At 35.3% G+C, this 25,530-nt stretch overlaps 1 protein-coding gene across 5 annotated transcripts in view; it reads right to left on the bottom strand.

The window, feature by feature from the left end:
• The window catches only part of Add3 (adducin 3), a 114,082-nt gene that overhangs the window by 8,153 nt on the left and 80,399 nt on the right, over window positions 1–25,530 (bottom strand). For 4 of the 5 annotated variants that reach the window (XM_026389120.2, XM_026389119.2, XM_026389122.2 and 1 more), the window contains exons 2-9: window positions 21,580–21,803; window positions 9,201–9,339; window positions 5,025–5,176; window positions 3,992–4,072; window positions 3,082–3,231; window positions 2,498–2,641; window positions 2,286–2,384; window positions 1,142–1,324 (exon numbers count right to left, since the gene is read on the bottom strand). In XM_026389120.2, the coding sequence (XP_026244905.1) occupies window positions 1,142–1,324; window positions 2,286–2,384; window positions 2,498–2,641; window positions 3,082–3,231; window positions 3,992–4,072; window positions 5,025–5,176; window positions 9,201–9,339; window positions 21,580–21,774 (1,143 nt within the window). In that variant the 5' untranslated portion in view covers window positions 21,775–21,803. The remainder of the gene's footprint in view (window positions 1–1,141; window positions 1,325–2,285; window positions 2,385–2,497; window positions 2,642–3,081; window positions 3,232–3,991; window positions 4,073–5,024; window positions 5,177–9,200; window positions 9,340–21,579; window positions 21,804–25,530) is intronic. The other variant, XM_026389121.2, reaches the window with a different exon arrangement.

Genomic DNA, 25,530 nt, shown 5'->3' with positions numbered 1-25,530 from the left:
TTGAAATTAAGCAAATTTCGAGATCTGGTTAAAACTGATTGCAGCTGGCACTGCAATTTCCACTCAAACAACTCTTTCTGACAAAGGTAATTTCTAAACTGCTGACCAGGCACATTTTCCTGCCGACAATATGGTTTTCGGGGAAACCAAATCTCAGCGCTTGTTTAAGTCTTTGTTTCTGGGTCTAAAAGCACTCTGCCTTCTGATCATTCATGGAAGAGGGTAAAACAATGACATTTTCCAAACCATGCATATGACAAGGGGTTAATGTCCAAAATTTATAATGAACTAAAACAACTAAATAGCAAGAAAAGAAATAACCCAATTGAAAAATGGGCAAAGGACCTAAATAAACATTTCTCAAAAGATAACATTCAGATGGCCAACAGGTATTGAAAAAACACTCAATATCACTAATCATCAGACAAATGCAAATTAAAGCCACATCTATTAGAAATGTAAACCGTGTATGGAAAACAATATAGTGGTTTCTTATAAAATTAAAAATAGAAATACTATATGATCCTGCAATCCCACTACTGGATATACAAAGGAATTGAAATCAGTGTGCTGAAGAAACATTTACATAACCATGTTCATTGCAACAACAATCACAATAGCTAAGATAGGGAAGCAACCTGTGTAACTATCAGTGGATGAATGAATAAAGAAAATGTAGTACAAATACGCAATGGGACACTATAAAGTCTTAAAAAAGAAAAATTCTGTCACTTGCAACAATATGGATGAACCTGGAGGACATTATGGTAAGAGAAATAAGCTAGGCACAGAAAGACAACTGCATGCAGAAACTAAAAAAGCTGAACTCATAGAAGCAGAGTAGAATGGTGTATATAAGGGGATTGGGGTGGGGAGAAGTTAGGCAAAGAATACGAAATTTCAATTAGGAGAATTAAGTTCAAGAGATATATTGTGAGACTTGGTGACTATAATCAATAACAATGTACTGTATTCTTGAAGAAAAAAGATCACATTTACATATCTTGCTGATTCTTAAAAATGTGGTTAAATCACACTGAAATACGTCCATAGGGTCAGACTGTAGTCCTGGAAGAGTAAGGAGCCATGTTCTAAAATCAAAGGGAGATGAATATGAAGTTTGTGTTTGATTTTCACCTACCAAATTGTCCAGAGTCCTCATCAGCCCTTCAAATTCAACCTCGCCAACCTTCCATTTCTGATGGGAACCCATATTTACACCTCCTCCTCCAGATGCTGCTACAGTGTGAGTGAAAGCTTTATACTTCTGAAGGTCCAGTACAAGTAGATTGTCTACTCCACCTGCCCCTGCTAAGGCCCGTACCTGTTACCAATGGTAAAATAAACACACTCAAAACTGAAAAGACTGTAATAGGTATTTTACTTTAAAAAAAAAGCACAATTTTCATTTGGCAAGTAGCTACAACACTCGTTCAGACTAATAATAGCAAAGGCAAAGCAACACTCTTAAACAAATAGGCAGGTGAAGTATCTTTTTCATCTATCTGGAAAAAGAAGTTTTCGCATGGCTATCCAGTTAACATTTGTTTAAAGGAATATAGAGAAACTACACTTTGAATTTAAGAATATTCAGACTGAAGTCATCAGTTCATTGTCTTAATTAAACTTTTCATAGCTCCATTTGAGAAGAGGGATCATTAAAATAAAAAAGAAGTTGGTTATTAAGTTAAAGCTGGTAGAAGATTTTTTTTTCCTTTTTTTGAGACCCTTCCAATAAATTAAATTACCACCATTTGATTCAAGAGAATCTGCTTGATTTTCTTTAAGAGGGAAATTTGAGCCTTTACATATACTCAGCTTCTCTGTGGGAAAAAGTAGTTAGTAAATATCCAGCCTATTATAATAAAGAGGCTGTGGAACTGTTAGAAACTGCCTGAGTTCACAAAACTTCTGGCACTAGTCTTTTTTTTTTTTTTTCTTTACAAAAGTGACCACATTACATCTGACTTTTGATGATTTGTGGCTGCCTTTGTTTCTCAATTAGTACCACCACTAGAGGGTGAAAGATAAAGTAGGACTGTGGGACAAATGATGTTTATAACACTTGGATTTGTGTGTATGTGAACTTTGATTTGCTTTCCTTATATTTTCAATTCAAGAGATAAATAAAAAGGGTTGCCAACTAAGTGAAGTACAGGAGAAATTCTCTTAAATAGCAAAATAAAAACCTGCCAATCAATTGGGCTTTGGAAATAAGTAAACATAAAATCCAACTAAATGGGTAAATAACGAAGCAATAAAAAGGGGGGAATAAGTTTTCCTACCTGAATCTCACAGGCTATCTGCACATTAAAAATATAATGAAAAGCTTCTTCAACTGTTTCTCCAAGTGCTACCACTCCATGATTCCTGAGTACCAGCACCTAAAATAGAATCCCCAAAGCAATCACTTTAAATAACTGGCATAGCTCACACTGCTTTCATCAACAGCAGCAGCAACGAAAATAGCTCTTTAGATGGAGACTCTACTATATACCTTACAACTTGGCCCCAGAACTTTCTGCAGTTGAATTCTCTCCTCCTGCTCATCAAGTGATCCTTGGTAGTCATAATAGGCAACATCTCCCAGGATAAGGGACTCTTGAGAAATTGGAAGGATCCCACACTTCATGGAGGAGACCTATTTGGGACCAAACCAAGATAACACATTTAGTTACTACATATATTTTCATAGAAATCTGATTATTTAGGCAGCTTATAAAGCTCTGGTCTATTCATTATGTTCACCACTGCAACCCATCCCAAAACGACGTAGGGGATACAACTCAATTTAAATGATGTGTCAAATATTATGGAACAAGTTAGCTCTAAAATACCTCAATAACCCAATTATTACTGATTAGTTTTAAAATCCAAATGCTCTCTCTCTGCTTTTTTTCCCAGAAGAGTAGCACTTGATCCCAACAGACTTTTGCTTTCTGGGTATGCAGAAGATGAATATTTCAAATATGATTTTGAATGGCAGAGTTTAAAGAAATGTAGAAAGTACAGCACTGGTTTGGGAAAGTCATGGAAAATACATTTTCTAGAGTCATTGGTTTTGGCCCTTCACTGACTTACAGCTGCAGTAGCAGGGGTATGGATGTGTATCACACATTTAACATCAGGACGTGTTGAATAGATTGCAGCATGGGGACTGAATCCTGTATGGTCAATTTTCAGGTTAGTGCTTCCCTGGTCAACCACTTCTCCAATTATATTGACTTTTACCTGGAAAAATTAGAAAGACATTATTTAATCAACATATATGTATCAAAGTTTGTGTTCCAAAAGCTAATCCAGGGAGTGGCAAACTTTTTGGTAAAAGGCCAGGTAGTAAATACTGTAGACTTTGTGGGCCTCTGTTGCAACTCCTCAACTCCATCATTAGAGTAAAAAGGAAGTGAGAAAGGATTTGTAAAAGAATGTATAGTTTTGCTCTCCTAACACTTTATTTATAAAGCTGGTAATCTGCAACACAACTTAGTATTTAGCAAGAAGTACAGTTTTCAAGAAACTAACCTAAGGCCTTCACCAGAGGTTTGGTCAAAGCTACATTTACTGAATTGGCTAAAGGACTTGAATTTACTGACACTGCATCACCCAGAATCAGTGTAGCTCCAGCTGTTCTATGAGCTGATGAGAGTGGCTAGGAATACAATCACAAGAAGAAGAAAATGCTCTGCTGGATCCTTCACTCACACCACTTCAACTGTTTAAATGTCGTTACAGAATACACATAGACTGTGTGTTATGTTTAAAAAACATAATTCCAGAATGTACAGGATAGAAAAATTTCCTAAGATTCCCTCCAAACATGCATGGGTTAACTAATAATTCCACCACCACGTAATTTTCCAAACCCTCACCATTCACTAGTAAACGTTTCTCCATTCATACCATTTTCTTGTTCCATCCTGTGCCAAAAGGTAAAAACCGTCAGAAAACATAGGGGAACTCAGGAAAAGTAACATAGGAATAAAAATTATACCAAATTGGAGGCTGTGGCTTCTGAAAAAGATAGGCCTCTGGGAATGATTATAATATGGTCTTGCTCCTTACTTATTCTTACCTGGAAGAAAGAAAAAAAAAAAAACAAGAAAAACTTACTCTAAGGCATTCTTATTTTGCAGTGTAAGTGTGACCAGAAATATATTTTGGATAAATAATTATATGGTATCTGGAAGAAAAAAAAAAACCAAAAATTCCAGGTCTGCAACATGAAAGTTTCCTTAAGTTTCTCTCAACTCTCTAGAACTTACTAAAAGATTCTTACATTATTTTCCCATTTACTGGGCTTACCTATAGTGTTACTTTGGGGTTCTAAATTTGCTTAGGGTCAGTTATATTCATAAAAAATAAATGTCGACATTATCCAACCCAATGTGGTAATGATTATAGCCTTAATTTGCAATATGGAAATTAGGGGGGAAAGGGTAGGAAAGACAACAAGATTTCTTCCTCAGAAGGAATTATGGTGGAGATGGAAAGGGGAAACTAATGAATGGCCAGAGGAAAAGGAAGAAAGGTTGTTGGAAAACTGTACCATGTCTATTCCATGTCCATCAGACAATATTTTAATACTTTTTTCACTCTAAATACTGTCTTGGTTCCAAACGTGGTAAAGTAAAAACAAGATGATGGTGAACAGGAAAAAACATATTTAACAAAATAAAAACCAGGGAGGAAAGTTCCCTGGCCAATTTATTTTTCTTGCCCCAAATGCTTTTCAATGCCACTGATGCTTATATATAATTAGCATGGAGAGAGACAATTCTAACATATGGTGTCTTTCTGAATAGGTTCTACAACTGCTCTACATCAAAGGAATAACATAGTAAAGGGAGATTGCTTGGGATTGTAGGCTTTCCCTGGGAGATAAGGTTTAAATAAGCATGAGGTTGTCATCTAGTATGCTGGGTTCAGAAAATAAAGTTTTAAAACTGGACTTCCAAGTCATGGAGAGCACAGTTGCCTTTTAGTTGGAATTTTATTTAAAAAGAAAGAAAGACTAAAGAACTTACTGAGATGTATGTATTTGCCAGGTGTGCCCATCCAAACAAATCTGCAAGTCTGTATAGGCCGGCAAGTTTACAACGAGTAAGTTTTTCTCCCTTCACATAGGAGGATGTATCTGCACCAGGAAGGTCATTGATAGGTGTGACCATACCAAGACCTAAAAGAGAAAAAATTGTGGTGAGAGACTCAAGTCAAATAATTTCTTACCTGAAAATAACTTGGAATATTCTACTGAGTCTTGTAAATAATCTGAAGTTTATTAGTCCATACAATGTTTTATTAGCTTTCAGAAACATGTACTGAGAATAAAAATAAGTATCAGCTACCTTCTGTGATTGCTTGGTAAAAGGTGCTTTATTAATACTTGTTTGGAAATGACCATAGCAAAGGGTCATATCACTTGAGAAAATGGTTACAGACCATTTTCACTCAAAGGTGAAAGTTTAATAACAGGTTACTTCAAATTTTACAATGAAAAGACCTACAATGTAAAGAATTTCTACTTCCTGACCTCTGAACACTAGGGCATAGCTTTCCTGCTGTCATCCTTTGTATATTCCAGCCAGCCAGAAAAATACTTTTCTCGTATCTCTTTTGACTTTTATTCAAACATAAGAAAACATTTGATATAGAAAGAATATATACAAATAATAGTTTGGCTTCTGTCGTTTTGAAGGTCTCTAACAATCCAAATGCCATGTTCAAAATTCAACTTTTGCTTAGCTTTCATTCTCCTTGACCTCTTTATAGCTTGGCACCATTTCCCATGGTCTTTTTCCTAGTATTCTTCCCCAGGCCTGAATAATGCTGTCCCAGATCTCTTGTCCCCTTTCTACCTGCTTCTCTTCCTCTTCAACAAGTTCTCTTCCCCCTTCTTCCTCTGACTGTAGTTCTTTCTCAAAGCTCACGTTTCCATTATGTTCCCTTCTTATTTTACTTTTCTCTATGAAAACATTATATACCCCAAACCTCCCCACCATATGAGTGTAAATGACATTCTGATCTTCATCTCTGACCAGGTCTTCCTCCTCATTCTTCAGCCTGCTATTTCTAACTTTTTGCAACACAATAACTTAAAAATTAAAAGAATTTGAAAGTATTTTTACATTCTTTTTCTCTTATTTTTCTTACCTTCTCTCTTCTCTTTACTATTCTTATACTGATGACATTACAATACTTATAGGCTCAAACCCTGAGTGACCTTTACCTGTGGGACACCACAGGTAATTTGTCATTATCTTCTATCATTCTTTTCTTCACAAGGTCCCTCACTTACCATACCTGAGTTCAGACCTTCACTCACACACGGACTCCTACAATAAGCCCTCCCATTTTTGTCCCTGCCCTTCTCTATAAATCCATTCTGCATAGAACCATCAGACTTAGTTTCCTTAAGTACTACATTTAACCTGAGAATGTGAGACCAATAAGAACTTTTAAAGAGAAGTCCCAAATGTGAAATCTTCTAATTTTGAAATGTTGCAAACTAAATCAAAGAAATAGATTCAATCATATATAAGTCATACAAAATAATGACATTTCTGAAATTTTAGAGTTAGCCATTATTCTACCTCCTACTCTCTACCTACCCTTCCAATTTAACTTCCATTTTATAGGCCACCACATAAATATTCCAGGCAAACTGGTCAATTTCTACTTCCTGACCTCTGAACACTAGGGCATAGCTTTCCTGCTGGCATCCTTTGTACATTCCAGCCAGCCAGCCAAAACCCCTGCAGCTCTGTGTTTCTGCCATGGAATCTAGGACACTCACAGGACACTTCTCTTATTATTTCTATTTTTCCCTACTAGTCTCCTCTTAGAACTTATGAAATTTTCTCCTTGGACTCTTGTTTTCTGCCTATGCCTTCTTGTACAATTATTTAATTAATGCCCACAGCTTTGAGTGACATTGCTCTATGTCCATCTGCCAAATCTCTCTCTTAAGCTCTCACACTGCATTTCTCACTACTACGGGATCTTGGCAACTCAAGTTGAGCAGGCCCAAATTTGAACTTCCTCCATTTCCAAAGCCAAACTAGATCACCAACTCTGGGATTTTTCTTTCTTCCTTCCTTTTTTTTTGTGGTGCTGGGGATTGAACCCAGGGCCTTGTACATGTGAGGCAAGCACTCTATCAACCCAGCCCTCAACTTTCCTATTTTTGTTAACAATATTATCAAATCTCCTAGTCCATTTTTCCCGCAGAATATATCAGTGGTCTTTAAAAACATCTTTCTGCTTAAAAGGGCTTCCCTTCAGAGCTAGGACTAAATTAGATTATAATATAACTTATATCCAATCATATATAAAACCATATTTTAAGATGATCTGGCCCTGTGTTTCTGATCTGACTTTGTTCTACTGTGGCCCCCTGAAAACCATGCTCTAGACCATTGTCTTTATTTTTATTTTTTGAAGAGGCCAACTCATTCCCACCTTTTCCTCACTTGGCTCCTGTACTAGTTTCTCCATTTTGGGCATGGTCCACTCCTTTTTGCTATTCAGATTTCAGTTTCAATGTCACCTTTACAGAGTTTTCTCTGATCACACAATCAACATATCCATCTAGATGCTCTCTGTCACATTGACCATATTGCATAGCACTCCCTATTCTCTGATCATCTTATTTATTTAGTTTATCTTCCGTCTCTTTGACAAAAGGAATCTTGTCTATATTGTTGATCAGTGCACTCTCTGGTAACTAGAAATGGTGCTTAGCACAGATAATATTATAGAAAGTGTGAACCAAACTAACTTTTTTTTTGTACTGGTGATTGAACCAGGGCACTTAACTTCTGAGTCACATCTACCCCTTTTTATTTTATTTTTTAAATTGTGAGATAGGGTCTAAGTTGCTTTGGGCCTCGCTAAAGGCCTAATTTGAATCCTCCTGCTTGTGCCTCCCCAGTCGCTGGAAGTGTAGACATATGCCACCACACTCAGCCTGCCTCAGCTTTTGAGTTGCTGTTTCTGCTGTAGGATATTTCTCCAAAGTTAGAAAACACAGTCACTAGGGAACTCATCATTCTTCCCCTCCCCAAACACAGCAGTCCTCTCTGTTCTGCGTTGGACTTGCATTTCTCATTGGTTCTTCCCTTTAGGCCTATGACCACTCCTCTAATAGGTCAGTATATCTCACACTGGGATTCTTTCAAAGAATCTTTAATAACTGATCTTCCTGACTTCAGTTTCTTTCATTTCCTGGTACTCATCTAAGTTATCACCTAGCAAGTCTCTCTTCATAATGCTTTCCTCTTTCCATGCTGGTAGCCCTTCTTAGTCCAAGACCAACTCCTCTCCCTTTGCTTCTACACCAGGACTCTGTTGCACCAACACAATGGTCTACTTGAAGTATTTCAACTATGTTCTCACCTTGCATGTTCCCACCACTGCATGCCTCTTTACACTGTTTCATTTATTTGGAAAATACTTGAAATCATTGAAATCCTACTCACAAATCTCTAACAAAAAAGAAAAGAAAGGAGAAAGGGACAACAAACAAAAGAAAAGGAAAAAATAGAAAGAAGAAAGTCCCTCATCTCTTGAGTCTAACCTAAAGCAGTTACTGGCAGTTCTCTCTGTCCTCTGTGTACCTGCCCTTGCACTAGAGCATCACAGCTGATATGTACAGTTCTGGAACTTAGTACCTTATGATCCTTAGTATCCTGACAGTGTCAAGTTCACCAAATTGTTGCTCTCATTAAAGAGCTATACTGAATGAAGAAAATGCCCAGACCCTTCTTTCATACCAAGTTCTAACTATTGTATACTTTAAAGTCTGGTTAGCTAAGGTCTCTCTTCTCCCACCAAGTCTTTTCAATCTCCTCCCGCCAGTAATCCCTTCCAACTCTGAGCTCACAGCTTGGTGACTCATGAAACCTCATTAGACAATTCCTTATGACTGCTTTGTAATTTTTTCCTTATAGTTATCTTGCAGTATTAATTAAAATATATTTATCCGGGGCAGGGAACCATGTCTTATAGCTATTTTGTAATCTTCAAAGTCTAGTAAGTGCCTGACAGATGTGAAAAAAGATTCTGACACTATGCTACTCTTAAGTATTAAGATGCTATAAACTTTAAGGACTGAACCTGAGCAGAATATGCTGCTAGACATGTACACTGTTTCAAAGTAGAAATAAAATTGTAATTTTTAAAACTCTCCAAAACTGACATACTGAGGGGAGGTGAAGAAAATCCTGAGAAAGAATTGGTCATGATATAATCTGCAATCTGTTGTAACGCTAGTAATCCAGTTGGGTTGTGGCCTTTCTTCATCTGTTCTTGAATAAGGCATTCCAGGTCTTCCCGAAAAGCCTGTAATACACAAAAATAACCACTGAGCATATATATATATCTCACTTGCAGCAGAATGACCCAAACTTGCTCTGATATAATGAATTATCCTTTCCTCTACTCCTCCTTTGAATAACTTTACCTACACTATTTATAAACAAGTGAAAACACAAAGTAATAAAACATTAGAGGAAGCAAGAAACTTGCTTTTAGGGGAGGAAAAAATTATTAGACATTCTTTTTTTTTCTTAAATTTTTTTAATATTTATTTTTTAGTTCTTGGCGGATACAACATCTTTTGTTTTTTTTGTATGTGGTGCTGAGGATCGAACCCGGGCCTCACGCATGCCAGGCGAGCGCGCTACCGACTGAGTTACATCCCCAGCCTAGACATTCTTAATCTCAAAGAAAAGGAAACATTATAATATCTGCACTACACAAATATAGATAAAACAACTGTTATTAATATGCAACTTAAGCACCAGGTGTAAACCAATATAAAGAGACCATTTCTTACTTAGCAGCTTTGTCATCTAAGTTAGTCAGTCCCTATTTGAATGGGGCTTCACTAAAAACAGTGATTCACAGCAGAAGTTTTTAGTAAGACATACTAAATTGTGGTTTCCATTTTAAGATTTCCATGGCAATTCCTTAGCTCCATAAACTCAATATAAACTAGTAAGAAGAACTGAGGATGAATTACTTCCCTTTTATAATACTGTCCTAGAGAAATTACACTTCTTTCCAATTTTGGTTTCCATATTTTCCTATTCTGGAGCTGTATTTTCTTTGGAGGGGGGGCAGGTGGGGTGGCACAAACTGTTTATATAAATCCAAATCCTGAACATTAAGAAATACCTCTATTCCAGTAACTCAATGAACTGTTAATATGATTTATCACATAAAACTCCCAATTCTTCACATTTGTTGAAATAGTTCATTTTGTCTTTCCATCACACCCAATCAATATTTATTTTATTAAATTGTCATTTGTTCTCTTGCTCACATCTATTTCATTCATTTTAAACATGAAGGCCCTTGCAACATAAATCACTTAAACCCTGCTCTTCTATTTGAGATGATAGCTCAAGTCTATTTCATTCATTTTTAAACATGAAAGCTCTTGCAACATAAATCACTTAAACCTTGTTCTTCCATTTAAGATTAATTATGTGTATAGCAGGATGTTTGGCCAGAAATTAAATCCAGTTTCTTTCCCCTTCACCTAAGAGGGAGAAGAAAGAGAATTACTTTGGAATCACCACCTCCAAGAGGGATACATAGGAACTCCTTGGAGATTGCTGTGGAAATCTCTTTACAAGGGTAGATCTCTGGGTTGGGATTGTGGATCAGTGGTAGAGCGCTCGTCTAGCACGTGTGAGGCCCTGGGTTTGATCCTCAGCACCACATAAAAATAAACAAATAAAATAAAGGCATTGTGTCCAACTACTTCTTTAAAAAAATGTTAAAAAAGAAAAAAAAAAAAAAAGAAGGGTGGATCTCTTTTGAGTTCAGTGATAAGTACTCTTCCTTACAGGGGAGGGGGGAATAAGATCTCTTGGGAGTTCCCGCTTAGATGTAGATATGCTAAAGGATGGTTAATAGCCCAGAGATCCAGGGATTTTCTTTCTTTAAATAATAGTACAGCATCCTGTGGTGGGAAGAGGAAATGAGGTTTTTAAAAAAAAAAAAAAAAAAAAGAGAGTGAGAAAGAGAGAGAGAAAGAGAGAGAATTTTAATATTTATTTTTTAGTTCTTGGTGGAGACAACATCTTTGTTTGTATGTGGTGCTGAGGATCGAACCCGGGCTGCACGCATGCCAGGCGAGCGCGCTACCGCTTGAGCCACATCCCAGCCCCAAAAATGAGGTTTTAAAGGCTAGGAGATGATAGATGTTAGGGGACCAGGTCTGGCTCACTGTTTGTGCTTCTCTTAGCAAAATAGTTGAGAGTTATTTGTGATGAGAACTGAATGAGCTGGTATAGCTGCAATTTTGGAGCTCAATTATGGGACCACAGGACATCTTAACTGATTTAGCCCAGGAAGAAGGTCATCCTTCCTTGAGGCATCATGTTGGCCTGTAGGGGCATCTGGGTCAACAGGGAACCTACAGCTTCTGTTGTCAATATGAAGCCAGTCTTCAACATCATCACCATGTGACAAGGAAATGTAGTAGGAATAGTGGGCTGCACAGACTTTAGTGTCTCTCCATACACACACAGACACACATACACAACATATACCACATCTTGGGACATAGGTTCCACTGATCAAGTTGTTGAAATTCTTGGGGCAATTCAGGGGAAGTAAAAAAATCCAAAAGGAAAATGTTATACTCTCTGCTAATAAAGCAAATGGATGTTTGAGTGATTAAAAACAAAACAAAACAAAAACAAACCAAGAAAACTCAAATTGTGACCATATTTGAATTCTGAGTTCAGGGAGCAATTTACATTAGTTAAATATGATTTTTTCTTTTAAAATTTAAGACTTGTTAAACGTAAATAATTAGTAAAATTATAAGATGGAAAACATCTACTTTCATCGTCTGTATCTAGTTCATTTAAATATACAACTGAAACCAGAAAAACTGTTTTATATAACATCTTTTACAACAAATACTATATTATCAGAAAACCCCACTAATAATCAAAATCCTGTGAAAACAAAGTGGTTGTAGGCTGTATAAAGATGGACGGATGCCTTTATAGAGGAGTAACATGAGTAATTTACCATGGTTAAGGCTAAAAGGAAAAGAATCTCCTAGATACCCTCTTTTATCTTTTCTTTTTTTTGGTACCAGGGATTGAACTCAGGGGTACTTAACCACTGAGCCTCATCCCTAGCCCCTTCTTTTATTTATATTTTATTTAGAGATAGGGTCTCACTGAGTTATTTAGTGCCTGGCTAAACTGCTGAGGTTGGCTTTGAACTTTTAATCTTCCTGCCTCAGGAGAGCCATTGGGATTACAGGCATGCACCACTGTGCCTGGCCCTTATTTACTTTTATATAAATCACAGAAAACTTGTAGACACACGGCAGTGGGCCATCTACTCTTCTGAAACTTTGTCTTCCCTTCAAAAACAAACTATTAAACTTTCTTTTCTTCCAAGCAGGTATAACAAATATCTATGATTTAGTAAAAAATTATTAGTGTATCTATCAGTCATTATATATGTTACAACATCTGAGAAATAGGCATTATTATTTATTTTGTTGAATGTCCGTGGCCCCATGTTCTTCCAGGAAGAATTCAAGACAACTTTCACAGATTAAAGTAATACAAAATAAAGTAAATAAAATGTAAGTAAGAAAAATCAAACTAAAGAGAAAAATAAGCCTAAGGAGATTAGAAAGAACCAGGAATAAGATTAAGATACTAAATGAATGCCATAAAATTTTACACATCTGTTGGAGATGGGCTAAATTTTATCTAAATTCTTAGGGAGCCAACATGAATCAAGATAACCTGCTCACTGTGTGGATTTACAATGGCTTTAAGATAAAAAACCAACCAGTTGCATAAGAGAAATCACACTATTTATAAACTGATGAAAAATTTCTGCTGGGTGGGATGACAGATCTACATAAGAAAGGTTAAAAATCTGTTCGAGGTCACACAGCTGGTGAATGTCACAGGCAAGGACACAGGTCAAATGCTTTGTTCATTAGTGAAATGCTCCTTAGACTTCCTTTTTTCCTATTTTTCATTTTTTATTTGTTCTTTTTAGTTATACATGATAGTAGAATGTATTTTGACATATCATACATATATAAAGTATAACTTCCCATTCTTCTTGTTGTACATGATATGGAGTTAAAATTATCTCCCTTCACTTCTGTTTATTCCGTAATATAGTAAGTACTTACTACCTCAAGACTTTAGGATACCTATGGTGGCACAGAGGGATAAAGCCCTTCTGAAATCACTAGTGAGTGTCCCTTTTAAGGCCAAATAGCTTCTATGCAGTATAGATAAGAAATATTTTTGAAATAAATGAAATTTCTCCAGGCTTTTGTTGATAGTGCTTCAACAGGTAAGAATTCTTTTAGTGCAAAAGGTTTAATTTTTCATCATGAACATTTTTTGCTTCAAAGGTTTTTGAAACAGTATTCAGATAATTACCTAAGTCACAGAGCAATACTAAGCGTAAAAATTCCTACTGATATAAAAATGTTTCAGTTGATTTAAAAAAATCTGTCAGTAAACTTCTATTAAAGTATTCCAAGAATAAACATTTTACTTTATCTTTCCTATAAATTAAAAAGTCCAGGGGCTGAGAATGTGGCTCAAGCGGTAGCGCGCTTGCCTGGCATGCGTGCGGCCCGGGTTCGATCCTCAGCACCACATACCAACAAAGATGTTGTGTCCACCGAAAACTAAAAAATAAATATTAAAAATTCTCTCTCTCTCTCTCTCTCTCTCCTCTCTCTTTAAAAAAAAAAAAAATTCCAATGCTAATAATTCTTCATAGTTGATTAATTTTGAGTCTCAAAACTAAGTCATTAAATAGGCAAAGACTTGCTCAAGATTACATACTTAATAAATAAAATTGAAATAAAGATTCAAAGCCAGAATTCTCATGAGCTTCTGAAGATGTCTTCCTAATTTTATCAGAGCTGGGTTGAATCTCTGAAACCAAATACAACAAATAAGGCAGCAGGCAGGTTGTGATAAGAAATGTTGGGTAATTTTGTAGGCCACATTAGAGCATTTGGTTATTTGGTGGATAAAAAAACCAAACTTATACAGCAGCAGATTATGGTGATCCTGGAGTATCAAGCAAAGTATTCACCCTTATGCAGTTAAGAATTCATCAGGCCTAGAGTTGTGGCTCAGTGGTAGAGTGCTTGCCTTGCAGGTGTGAGGCACTGGGTTTGATTATCAGCACTACACATAAATAAATGAATAATAATGTTCTATCAACAACTAAAAAGTACTTAAAGAAAAAAAAAAGAATTAATCAATGCATGATGATGAACCAACTTATAAGAGGATGGTAGTCACAGACCAGGCTTCTAAAGGCAGATTAGCCAATAGTTCTCTACAGTCTCCATTATAACAGAGTTGGGTTAAAGACATGGAAGATATACATAAAATCACAGCATAGCCAGGCACGGTGGTGCATGCCTGTAATCTCAGCAGCTCGGGAGGCTGAGACAGGAGGATCGCGAGTTCAAAGCCAGCCATGGCAATGGCAAGGTGCTTAGCAAATCAGTGAGACCCTGTATCTAAATAAAATACAAAATAGGACTGAAGATGTGGCTCAGTGGTAAAGTACCCCTTGGTTCAATCCCTGGCACCCCCCTGCCCCGCAAAAAAATTACAGCATAAACCATGTTCTCCTCCCCAGATACAGAAGAGCATAGATGAGGAGGTAGTGAAGACTATGACATTTTGTGTATAACATGGCCAAGGCAGAGTGCCATTAGGATGATAGATTCTTTAAGACCTTCAAAACCTAAAACACAGCACAACCAATTGATTATAATCTTCAAAGTGCTGTCACAAAAGTATAATGTGTTTTAAATTAGCACTTATATATACATTTTCCACAAAGATAGTTGTTTACTATGTGCTAGGCACTGCACTACATGCTCTTATATTATTCACTGAATGGTCACAACCAATGAATAAGGTAATTTCCCTGCTTTTCCACAAGGAATCTGAAGCACAAGTGGGCTTCCTATTGTCACCCAGCTAGTATGTAAAGGATGAGGCAAGATTTGGACCCACTGTATTCAAATGTGTACGTGTTAATTTTTTTTTTTGTATAAACAAATTAAAACTGAAAATGATGAGAAAATGTGCTGACCTCTAACTTGGTCAAGTAGCTTGGTACTTTAGGGTCTTCACAATCTGCTGCAATGTCATTTTTTTGGTTTTATCTACCATTTCTCCTCATGTTCTGGTCTAGCTTTTGAGCTTCTCCCAGCATTCTCTGATCACTACCATTTCATCTAATGGAAGAACTGGCCACCACTGTTCCTCTTCCAATGACTTTTCCCCCCACATTCCACACTTGTCTTAAATTTTATCTTCTTTCTGAAGTCTATCCAAAATCACCCTCATAGGAAAAAGGAATCTCTATATTTCTTCCCTTCTACACCTTACTCTGAACTCTTTTCACATTTCCTTACACTGTACTTAGGGAACCAGTCATTTGACTGTAATTGTTTATCTATTTTTTCTATTCTACTATAGTGTATTATTTGATGACTGCATTGTTTCTTTTGTAGTTCTTGAGTGTCCAGTTCAGCTCAATTAGTAGTTAAGTTAGAATTTTCCTTGATATAAAGAAAGTGAAGAATCTTTTTGTTGTTGTTGTTGTACTAAGAAATGAACCTGGGATGCTTTACATGAGCTAGCTCCCCAGTCCTTGTTATAGGATCCTGGTAGGTTGCTGAGGCTGGCCTCAAACTTGTAATCCTCCTGTCTCAGCATCCTGAGTCACTGGGATTACAAGTGTACACCATCACATCTGGCCCGAATTTAACCTTGGCTGACCTAATGATAACAAAGATTCATTTCACATATCATTTAGCAAAACAGTCTTATGTGTCTGTCGCTTGAATGAGAAATTCCTCCTGCATAATAATTATGTAATAATTATCCATCATCTATTGGGGGAATTTTTTTAAATAAGAAATTCATTTTTATTGAATGTTATAAATTTTTAAAAAGTCAATTAATTCTTCAACTCAAAATCCTACCCCAAACTTAGTTTGTCCCCAGAGCATTACAGCTTTAAAAGCTCTTTCATCAAACAGTCTAAAAAAAATCCCTCAGTGAAAAAAATGTTTAAGTTAGAGGGTGCTTTAAAGTTTTATCTAAATCTTACACCCTTCTATTTTATACAGTTCCTTTCAATATTGAGGGAATGAGGCTACAAACTTTGAATACATATGGTATGAACAAAAATAAACAATGAAAACATGAGATGCACAGATTTGATATTCATGTAAGTCAAGACATTTAGCACACCTAGTACTGAATACTATAAAGTAAAATTAATTTGAAATATTGGATCATAAGGTGTTTCTGAAATCAAAACTTTTAGGAGAAAGTAGCACTAAATGAAATATTTTTTAAGTCACAGAGAAAAGGACCAATTGAATAAAAGAAACTAATCTGATATAATTATTTTAGTTTATACTAAAAAAGACAAAAAAATCAACAGGCAGATTTATCAGAAATGTCTAGCTTAGGAAACTTGGGTAACAGAATGCTGAAAGACATCAGAAAGGAATTTTAAGTGTCCACATCTGGATGTTTGACCTCATGATAATTACTACAGAGGAAAACTGGAGCAAAAGAAAAAAAATGATTACACACTTGCTGCTCCCAAGGCACTCTGCAATTATGTATTAGATCTCTCCTAAAGTGGGATTAGGAGCACAACAAACTTACTTAGAATTTCTCCATTAAGAAATGTATTCATTTGGAAATAGATTACGACTGGCCCTGTTGAAAGGAGAAAAAACAAATAAACCAAATTTTCTTCTGGATGGTCTTTTTCCTCTATCTAAGTCTTAACATGAAATTAAAAGTTAGAACGAAAACTTTTCTTGCAACTGGTTTTAAAAAAATATAAACATAGTTAATAAAGAATATTTGTATCTTAAAACTTTTAAAGAGACCAGGTAGAGCACAGTGATTCTGAACAATTATTCTAATTAAGGCACCCTGTTAACATTTAGGCCTTAATTACAATGATATCCTAAAATTGTATACTGCTTTGAAGTTTCTCCTGCCTTCCAAATATGTTTAAGAACTGGATAATGCCCTGTTATTTAAAATTACTCGTATGTCATATGTCTGTTATTCTATTTTTCAGAATAACTTCCTACACATGCATTAAGCAGTCTAGATTGCTTCCTATGGTGGTAAGGATTAAGAAGCCCATCAACAATTTTCCATATGGAGCAGTAAAGTTCAGGAGAAGCTTGATGAATAATATTAAAGTGTTTAAAACTTGAAGCCCACCCAGTTATTCACATACCTATCTATTTATGCACTCAGATTTACCAAATATCTACTGTGTTCCAAGTGCTACCTGCTAGTTTTTAAATCTGTATTCTTCTTGAACTCTGAAGAAGCACCACCTACTTCCAACAGTTTGTTTTGGACATTTTGAGAAAAGGTTGTAAATTATAATACAGAGTTTCTACAAACATTATATATGATGAGTACATTGGTCAAAGAGAATCTGTGGATTCTATGGCATTAACAAAATACTAAGCTTAACTAGTTTACTCACCAACATTTGATTTCTAAGATAAATACTTTCCTTAAAAAATTTAAATATGGGGCTGGGATTGTAGTTCAGTGGTAGAGCATTGACTAGCATATGGGAGGCCCTAGGTTTAAGTCTCAGCACCACACAAAAATAAATAAATAAAATAAAGGTGTCCATCTACAACGAGAAAAAATATTTTTTAAAAATGTAAATATAACAAGCCACAGAATCTCTAGAAAGAATACTTTCTGGGAGTCAGAAGTTAAGGCAAACAGTTGCTATTTTTATTATTCAAATTAACAAATTACATTTAAATCAAAGCATCTTCTGATCAGAAAAACTCTTCTTGGGTTGGGCTGAATTAACCTGAGCAACAAAATTTGAAGATGAATAAAATAATACAAAATTCAAGGTGGAATTTTTTTCATTGTTATTAAATTCTTTAAATGATATAGCTACTTACTGGTTAAGAATATGAGTTTTGGAGTTAAAATTTTGACCCCACCATTTAACCAATCTGTAAAACATTGAGCAAGTTAATGTCTCTAAATTTTAGTTTATTCATCTGTAAGCAAAGAATATTAAATATGTATGTGTGTGTGTGTGTATATATATATATATATATATATATATATTTTATCTATCTATCTATCTATCTATCTATCTATCTATCCATCTTTTGAACTGATGATTGAATAAGTGGTTCTTTACTAATGAGTTCCATCCCAGGCCTTTTTATTTTTTGATACAAGATCTTGCTATGTTGCTGAGGCTTGTGATCCTCCTGCTTTGGCCTCCCAGGTAGCTGCAATTATAGGCATGCACTAGTGCCTGGTGATATTAATATTTCTTTGTCTGAATTGCTTTGGGGACTAAAGATTATAATACATACATACACAGTAGGTACCTGGCACATAGTAAGAATTTAGTAATAAAAGTATACATTGCGCTTTTATTAGTTTCTTTCCTGATTTCCCTTCTTTCCAACCTGAGAATTTTAACTAGAAGGCTTAAGATGTGTTACTTACAAACATTAATTAGTAATATCTATGATTTTTATCTTTATTGGTGAACTCCAATATTTATAGGAGACACACAAAATTTTAAGAGAATCATATTGGCAGAAACACTGTAAGCTTGGGCTAAAAGGAGTAAAGTCAATACAAAAAGAAATAAGGCCTTTCAAAACCTCTATAAGGTGGAAACAGGTTGAGAAAAACACAGTTGCAAACACAGACTACCTTTCAAGGAAAAGGAAGGATGACTCAGATAGGGGAACCAAGAAACCAGAGGGCAGAGCCAAAAACTATGGAGACTCTTGGTAAGCATTAGGACTGATTTCTCTTCAAGGAGCTTCCAAACATTTTTCCCACCTAGATTTCACAATTGCTTAAACCACTGACTCTTGGTACAATACCAGCCCCCTGCCCAAGCCCCAGAATTTTCTGTTTTTGAATAGGAATATCTATAACAGTTATCTTATGCCTGTCCCACCATAAAATATATGTGTATATGGTGGTAGTGGAGAGCAAATAAGTTGTTTCCTTATAGTCAACAGACTGAGAGGAACTGTACTTGAGGAAGTGATTTAGGAACATCTGTACCTGGACCAAATTTAGATGATAAGAGTCTAGATTCAAGTTAATGTCATAATAGAATGAGATCTCTAAGGGAAATCAGGAGAGGGTGAGTGTACTTTGCACATGGGAGAAGGAAAAATAAATCGTGACTATAGTACTTTTAAAATAAATTGTGACCACAGGGTGCATAATTGTTTCTTAAGAAGGTAAACTCATTTTTTCTCTCCCTGGTATGAGCTGAACTTTAGTGTCTCACTTTTTTTAAAAATATTTTTTTAGTTATAAGTGAACACAATATTTTTATTTTATTTATTTATTTTTATGTGTGCTGATGATGGCAGGTGATGTCTGAGATTAGGTCATTAAAAAGCACAGAAGGCTACCTTCTCTGGGGAAAGCATTCAAGCAGCCTTAATAAAAGGTTCATTTGACAAGGAACTGTGGCCTTTTGCTATTAGCTATGTGAGTGATCTATCTTAAGAGATGATCCTTCCATCCCAGTGAAGTCTCCAAATGACAGCAGTCATGGCAGATGTCTTCTGTAACTTCATAAGAGAACCTGAGCCAGAACCACTCAGCTAAGTGCTTCTGAGCCCCTGACTCAGAAATGGTAAGATAAGAAATGTTTGTTGTTTTAAGCTGCTAATTTGTAATTTATCAGTAGATAACTAATACAAGCCCATCATGTAACATTTCCTTTGGTAAACAATTTCTCTTATATTAAAATAAATTTGAACACTTTAAATTTATACACTTTCACAAACAAAATTTTAAGTACACTAGACAAAGATCTAGAAGGGGAAAAAAAATCAACCCATAATGCTTTTAAACTTCGGCCTTCTTCATTCCTCTTTGGGCAGAAAAATGATCATCCTTATTAAGGGAATGACGATCTTTATATCCACTCTTTCCTGTTATTTCAGTTTCCCAAGGCACAAGCCAATTTACAAATGTAGATATACAAGTATAAAAATTAAACAATCTACTCAAAGTCATGATGTCTTTATTTAAGGGGGAAACTATAAAAGAAAAAACCCTGGAATGGAAATGTAACTTAGTACTTTTTCGTTTACACCTTAGTTAGAATTCAATGGTCCTCTTTGGGGCACTTCCCTCAGAATCTCAATATTTAACAACCTTGAACAAAATCCGAACTTCATCTCTTTCTCTCAATTACTTTACACTATCTGTTACAATCAATTACTTTACATTATCTGTTTCAATAATCATTTGGTTAATAAGTTAATTCTTAAACCCACTTTTAAGTGGGATTTTTAGAGCAAGAAATAAATCTATTTTGATCTAAATAATGTGCTTTACAAGGATCTGGAAACATAAACTCAGGTTTGTAAGGCATGGAACATATAATCTCTCATCTCTGGTTAATTTCTGTTCCATTTGGAAAGAGTTTCTTTAAACTGGGTGCTATACTTTTAAAATTCCTCAAAGCTGGCACTGCTTTTATAACTTGTACTTCAAAGCTTTCATCAGGGCCACTGGTATGGGAAATCACACAGAGTGGAATTCCCCCTTTGGCTTTTGACTCAACTTCTGTAATTAAATTCACAAGGGCACGACAAAAATGATTTACCAGGGCTACTTCAGGCAGCTCTATGCTCTGGTGCTTATTTTAGCACCTAAGTTGGAAGTCCAATGAGCCAAACATAGGCATCACGTGTCTATGTATGCAGAACTCTGCCTTAAGGAGTACATGATCTTTATTATACATAAAGTTATAAAATCATTTTGCATCTTAAACCAAGCTGTTCTCTCATTTTCCAGTTACAATAATCATTTGGTTAATATTCAGTCTAACTTGGTGTGTAATTCCACTGAGTGTTTATAAAAAACTAACAAATCACTTGAATATGATTTAACAGTCTGGATGTTGCTGTGCCAGACAGAATTTTCTAAAATATTATATATATAATAATAATCTACTTTAAATCCAGTTACTTTGGGGTATGTATGCATGTATGCCTGCATTAGGTGTGTTAACATTAGGCTGCCATATCAGACCACAAAAACCTCAAGTCTTTCTATGCTTCTGTGTGTATGAAGACACCCAAAGGAATTAAAAACAGGTATGAGGCATACACCTAGCCTACTCCTTGGTTACTATGACTTGAGTCATGTCTTTCCTTTCTTCACTGATATTCAGTCTAACTCAGTGTCCTTGAATTCAGTAAAATTGTCTGTTCTCTTTTTATAAAGCATCACACTCAGAAAACATACTCCAAAATGTACACCACTAACACAATACTAGATTCTTATTAAATCTTTGTAAAGCAAATACATAATTTAAGTGCCTATTTGTCCTTTAAGCAACTAGACACTCCTCTTCCACCCCTTTTAACCTGACCGTAGCTTAAGATACTTTTTACCTCATTCTATCAAGATTCTCAAGAGGAATAAAAATTAAAGGCTTATAGTAACTTACAGGACTCTGCAGAATCTGAGTAACTCGTTTCCTCTGCTCCATCATATTGAAGTCTTGTCGTAGGTCAGGAGACATGTTCCTCTCCCGAATGTATTCAGGGTCATTTTCATTGATTCGGTCAAAATATCTCTCTTTGTGAGGCATGCTGGGAGGAGGAGGAGTAGTGATCACGCCTTGGCTGGTATCTGAACTCATGTTTCAAGTCTGTGGATTCCCCTTGTTCTCTGAATAATAAACACAAAGAAAGGAGGACATTCATGATAAATTCTTTGTTAAATTCAAATTCTACACGAGTCAAGCAGAACTTTGTTTTGCTGTCAGAGTAACATTTGCAATTTTCTTTAAAAAGTAGCTTCTGAGGGTGCTGGGGTTGTGGCTCAGTGGTAAAGTATTTTAAAAAAGTAGTTTCTCAAAAAGTATTAGAAAACAAACCAAAAAAAGTATTAGAACTTTTTATTCATGAGGAACTGTCTTAGATTATAACACTGTTAGAAATTGATATTTTCAGAGTTAATGGAAATGTGTACTTTAATCACTGCCAAGTGCATTTTTTTTTTTTTTAGAGGAGCAAGGATCAAAGTATCCAAAAGAAAAAATGTTACATATTGATGGCAAATTTTCATAATTAGTGAATATTGTCAGTAGAGCTTCTTTTACTCTCATATTCATGCTTTTAGGTTAAAAGAAACTTTGGCATAGTTAATGACTATTATATTCTATAGTGAATATAACTTACTAACATTTGAAAGAAACAACTTTTTCAAATGATTCAACAACTTTCCTGAGGAGAATGTGAGAACTGTTAACAATGCCACCAGAATATTTAACATTAGTATGTTCCTTCAGAAGCTATATGAACAGTCATGATTCACTTATTATCATGATTATTACTGATACTGATGATAATCCTTGATTTATGCCAGGGAGAAAAATTTATCTGGGCTTTGCCTCAGCTGTATACCTGACTGACAGCTAGATCAGCAAGAAAGTCATTTAACTTTTCCTACCCTTTGACTATGAGCATATGTATTAATGAAGTCAACCAATTCAATACATCTCAAACTGTCCCAGATTTTTTCTAATCTATTGTGGATCACTATTTTTATTAAATATGAAATAATGCAATTAGATGTCATGGTAATAAAAAATTCCAAGACAGTTTATAAATGTTTACTGTCATATTCTATACTTGTCACAAAACTGGGGAAAGGAAGAAGAGAGAATGATGGCTTAATGGGTCCTGGGATTCTGTTTAAGATGGATAAAAAAGTTCTGGAACTAGATAGTGGTGATGGCTGAACAACATTGTAAATGTACTTAATGCTACTGGAATTGAACACTCAAAAACAGGTACAATGGTAAATTGTTATTTTTAAAATCACAATTTTAAAAAACTCAAAATAGTTCACAGACTTAAGTATAAAAATATAAAATTTAAAATGTTGTAAGAGACACTGTTAAGAGGATGAAAAGAAGATAAGTATCAGAAAATATTTGTGAGCCACACATCTGATGATGAACCAGCATACAGAATATATAATGAACTCATAAAAGTCAATAGTAAATAATCCAAATGTGTCAATTAGAAATGGGCAAAAAGACAGACATTTCATCAGAGAGAATACATACATTAACAAATGGGCACACGAAAAGATATTTAAAATCATTAGTTTTTAGAGAAACAAACTAAAACCACAATGACGTGTCACTACACAAGTATGGTTAAAATATATATATATAAAAGACAATCCAACTGCTGGAAGGATGCAGAGAAATGAGATTCCTCTCATACACTGCTAAACGGTATAGCTATGGCCAATGGTTTGGCATTTTATTAATTAAATATTCAACTTCTGTATGACCCAGCAATTATACTCCTGGCCATTTAACCCAGAGAAAAGAAAACTTATGTTCATACAAATATCTGCATACAAATATTTGTAGTAGCCTTGTTTGTAAATCAGAGACCACAAACAACCTACATGTTCTTCAAGAGGTGAATGATTAAGCTGTGACACAGCTAACTGTGGAATATTATCTAGAAATACACAGAAATGATAAACACATGATACAATGATACATGCAACAGCCTGAATAAATCTCCAATGAAGTGAAAAAGTTGAGTGAAAAAGCTAATGCCCAAAGGTTATATACTGCATGATTCCATTTACATAATATTCTTCAATATTCTTCAGCTTTACAAAAGAGGGGAACAGAGTAGTGGCTGAGAGAGGACAAGGAGGGATGTGTATGAGAGGGGAATATGCTCAGGATAGAGGGAGCTGGGTATGGCTATAAAAAGACAACAGGAGCTGGCACATGCCTGTAATCCCAGAGGCTCGGGAGAGTCTTGAGTCCAAAGCCAGCTTCAGCAATGGTGAGGCACTAAGCAACTTAGTGAGACCCTGTCTCTAAATACAAAAATGGGGCTGGGGATGTGGCTCAGTGGTTGAGTGCCTCTGAATTCAATCCCTGGTCCCCTCCACCCCCCAAAAAAGGGCAACAGGAGGGATCCCTACAGTGATGGAACTATTCAGTATCATGACTGTGGTGGTGGACACATGAATAAGTAATAAATTTACATAGTATACAAGGAAATACAATGTATACAAGGAAAAATGGGAAAATCTGATTAAGATCCACACTGTAATATTGTACCACAGTTATAAAAAAATGAATGAGTGGTAAACAGGATCTTTTAAGTTTGTAATGACTATGCATGTATCTACAATTATCTAAAAATTAAAGTTTAATTTTAATAAAAAGTCCTTGTAGAACAGAAACAGGAAAATGGTTAGTTTCCACTTGATATCTGATCAACTCTATAGCAAGTTAAAGCTTACACTGTAGTTATCTAGATATTTCTAGTACCAGAAAGAATTTTAAAGTAGTTGAGGAAATACAACTAAATTGTATCTGAATAAAAATGCAGAAATCCTATTAGCCTCGATTGGTAACACTAAAATGTTTTTCATAGTGATTAGTCTAGAGGAGCTTTGGAACATGAAATGTGGTTATGTAACAGTTGACTTAAGTTAAGGACAGCAAAAATACGAAGTCCTCCGGGAGACAAAATAGAATCCAGTTTTGTAAAAAAGCATTTAATGGACGCTGTTCAGATTTCATTTCTAGTTTTTATAAGCCAGGAGATAGAGCAGGCAGAAATATTAACTCAATTGTTGGCTTTGTTAAGAAACTCAAAAAAATCTTGTTGAGGTCAGATCAGTTTAAATATGATTATTTTCTATGAGATACTTTCACTTGAATATAGTTAAAATGTTCTAAGAACTTTAGCTTACTATTACCCTAAAATTTTAAAATATGTTCTGAAAAATTTCATCTATGTGATTTTTTCAACTAGAAAGCAATGTGGTACAGAGTACTAGACTGTGTGTGGATACACAGATCAGGACTCAACTCTTTGCCTTTATACTGTTGAATGGAATAATCATGGAACATTCATTCAATAAGTGTTTAACATCTATGTGCCAAGGTCCTGAACTGGGGATACAATAGCATATAAGACAATTCTTTCCAAGGTCTGCAGTCTAGTGAATAATATAAGGAAGTAAATAAGCAATTATATTTTAAAAGTATCATGATCAATCATAAAATAAAAGGACCATTTGAAGAGACCCTTTAAATTTTCCTAGTTGTTTTATCCTGATCTTATTAGTGTCCTCTTAAGTCCCATAATGAGACAGATAAAGAGCATTAATTTGGCCTAGTATTCATTATTTCTGGAGATTTTCCACAACTAGGTATTTCTTATTTTAGCCATGGATCTTCACAGCATTTAAAAACAAGTATCGATCATGGAGCTCTTTAAAAAATTTTAGACTTTAAATCTTTTTTTCCTTGGTGCATTATAATTATACATAGTAGTGGGATTCATCGAGACATATTTGTACATGCGCATAACACAATTTGATCCATCTCATTCCCCAGTAC

The sequence above is a fragment of the Urocitellus parryii genome, chromosome 5, assembly GCF_045843805.1.
Source record: "Urocitellus parryii isolate mUroPar1 chromosome 5, mUroPar1.hap1, whole genome shotgun sequence".
Taxonomy (NCBI): domain Eukaryota; kingdom Metazoa; phylum Chordata; class Mammalia; order Rodentia; family Sciuridae; genus Urocitellus; species Urocitellus parryii.
Note: the sequence above shows the minus strand (reverse complement) of the source record. Positions and strands in the feature narration are given on the sequence as shown.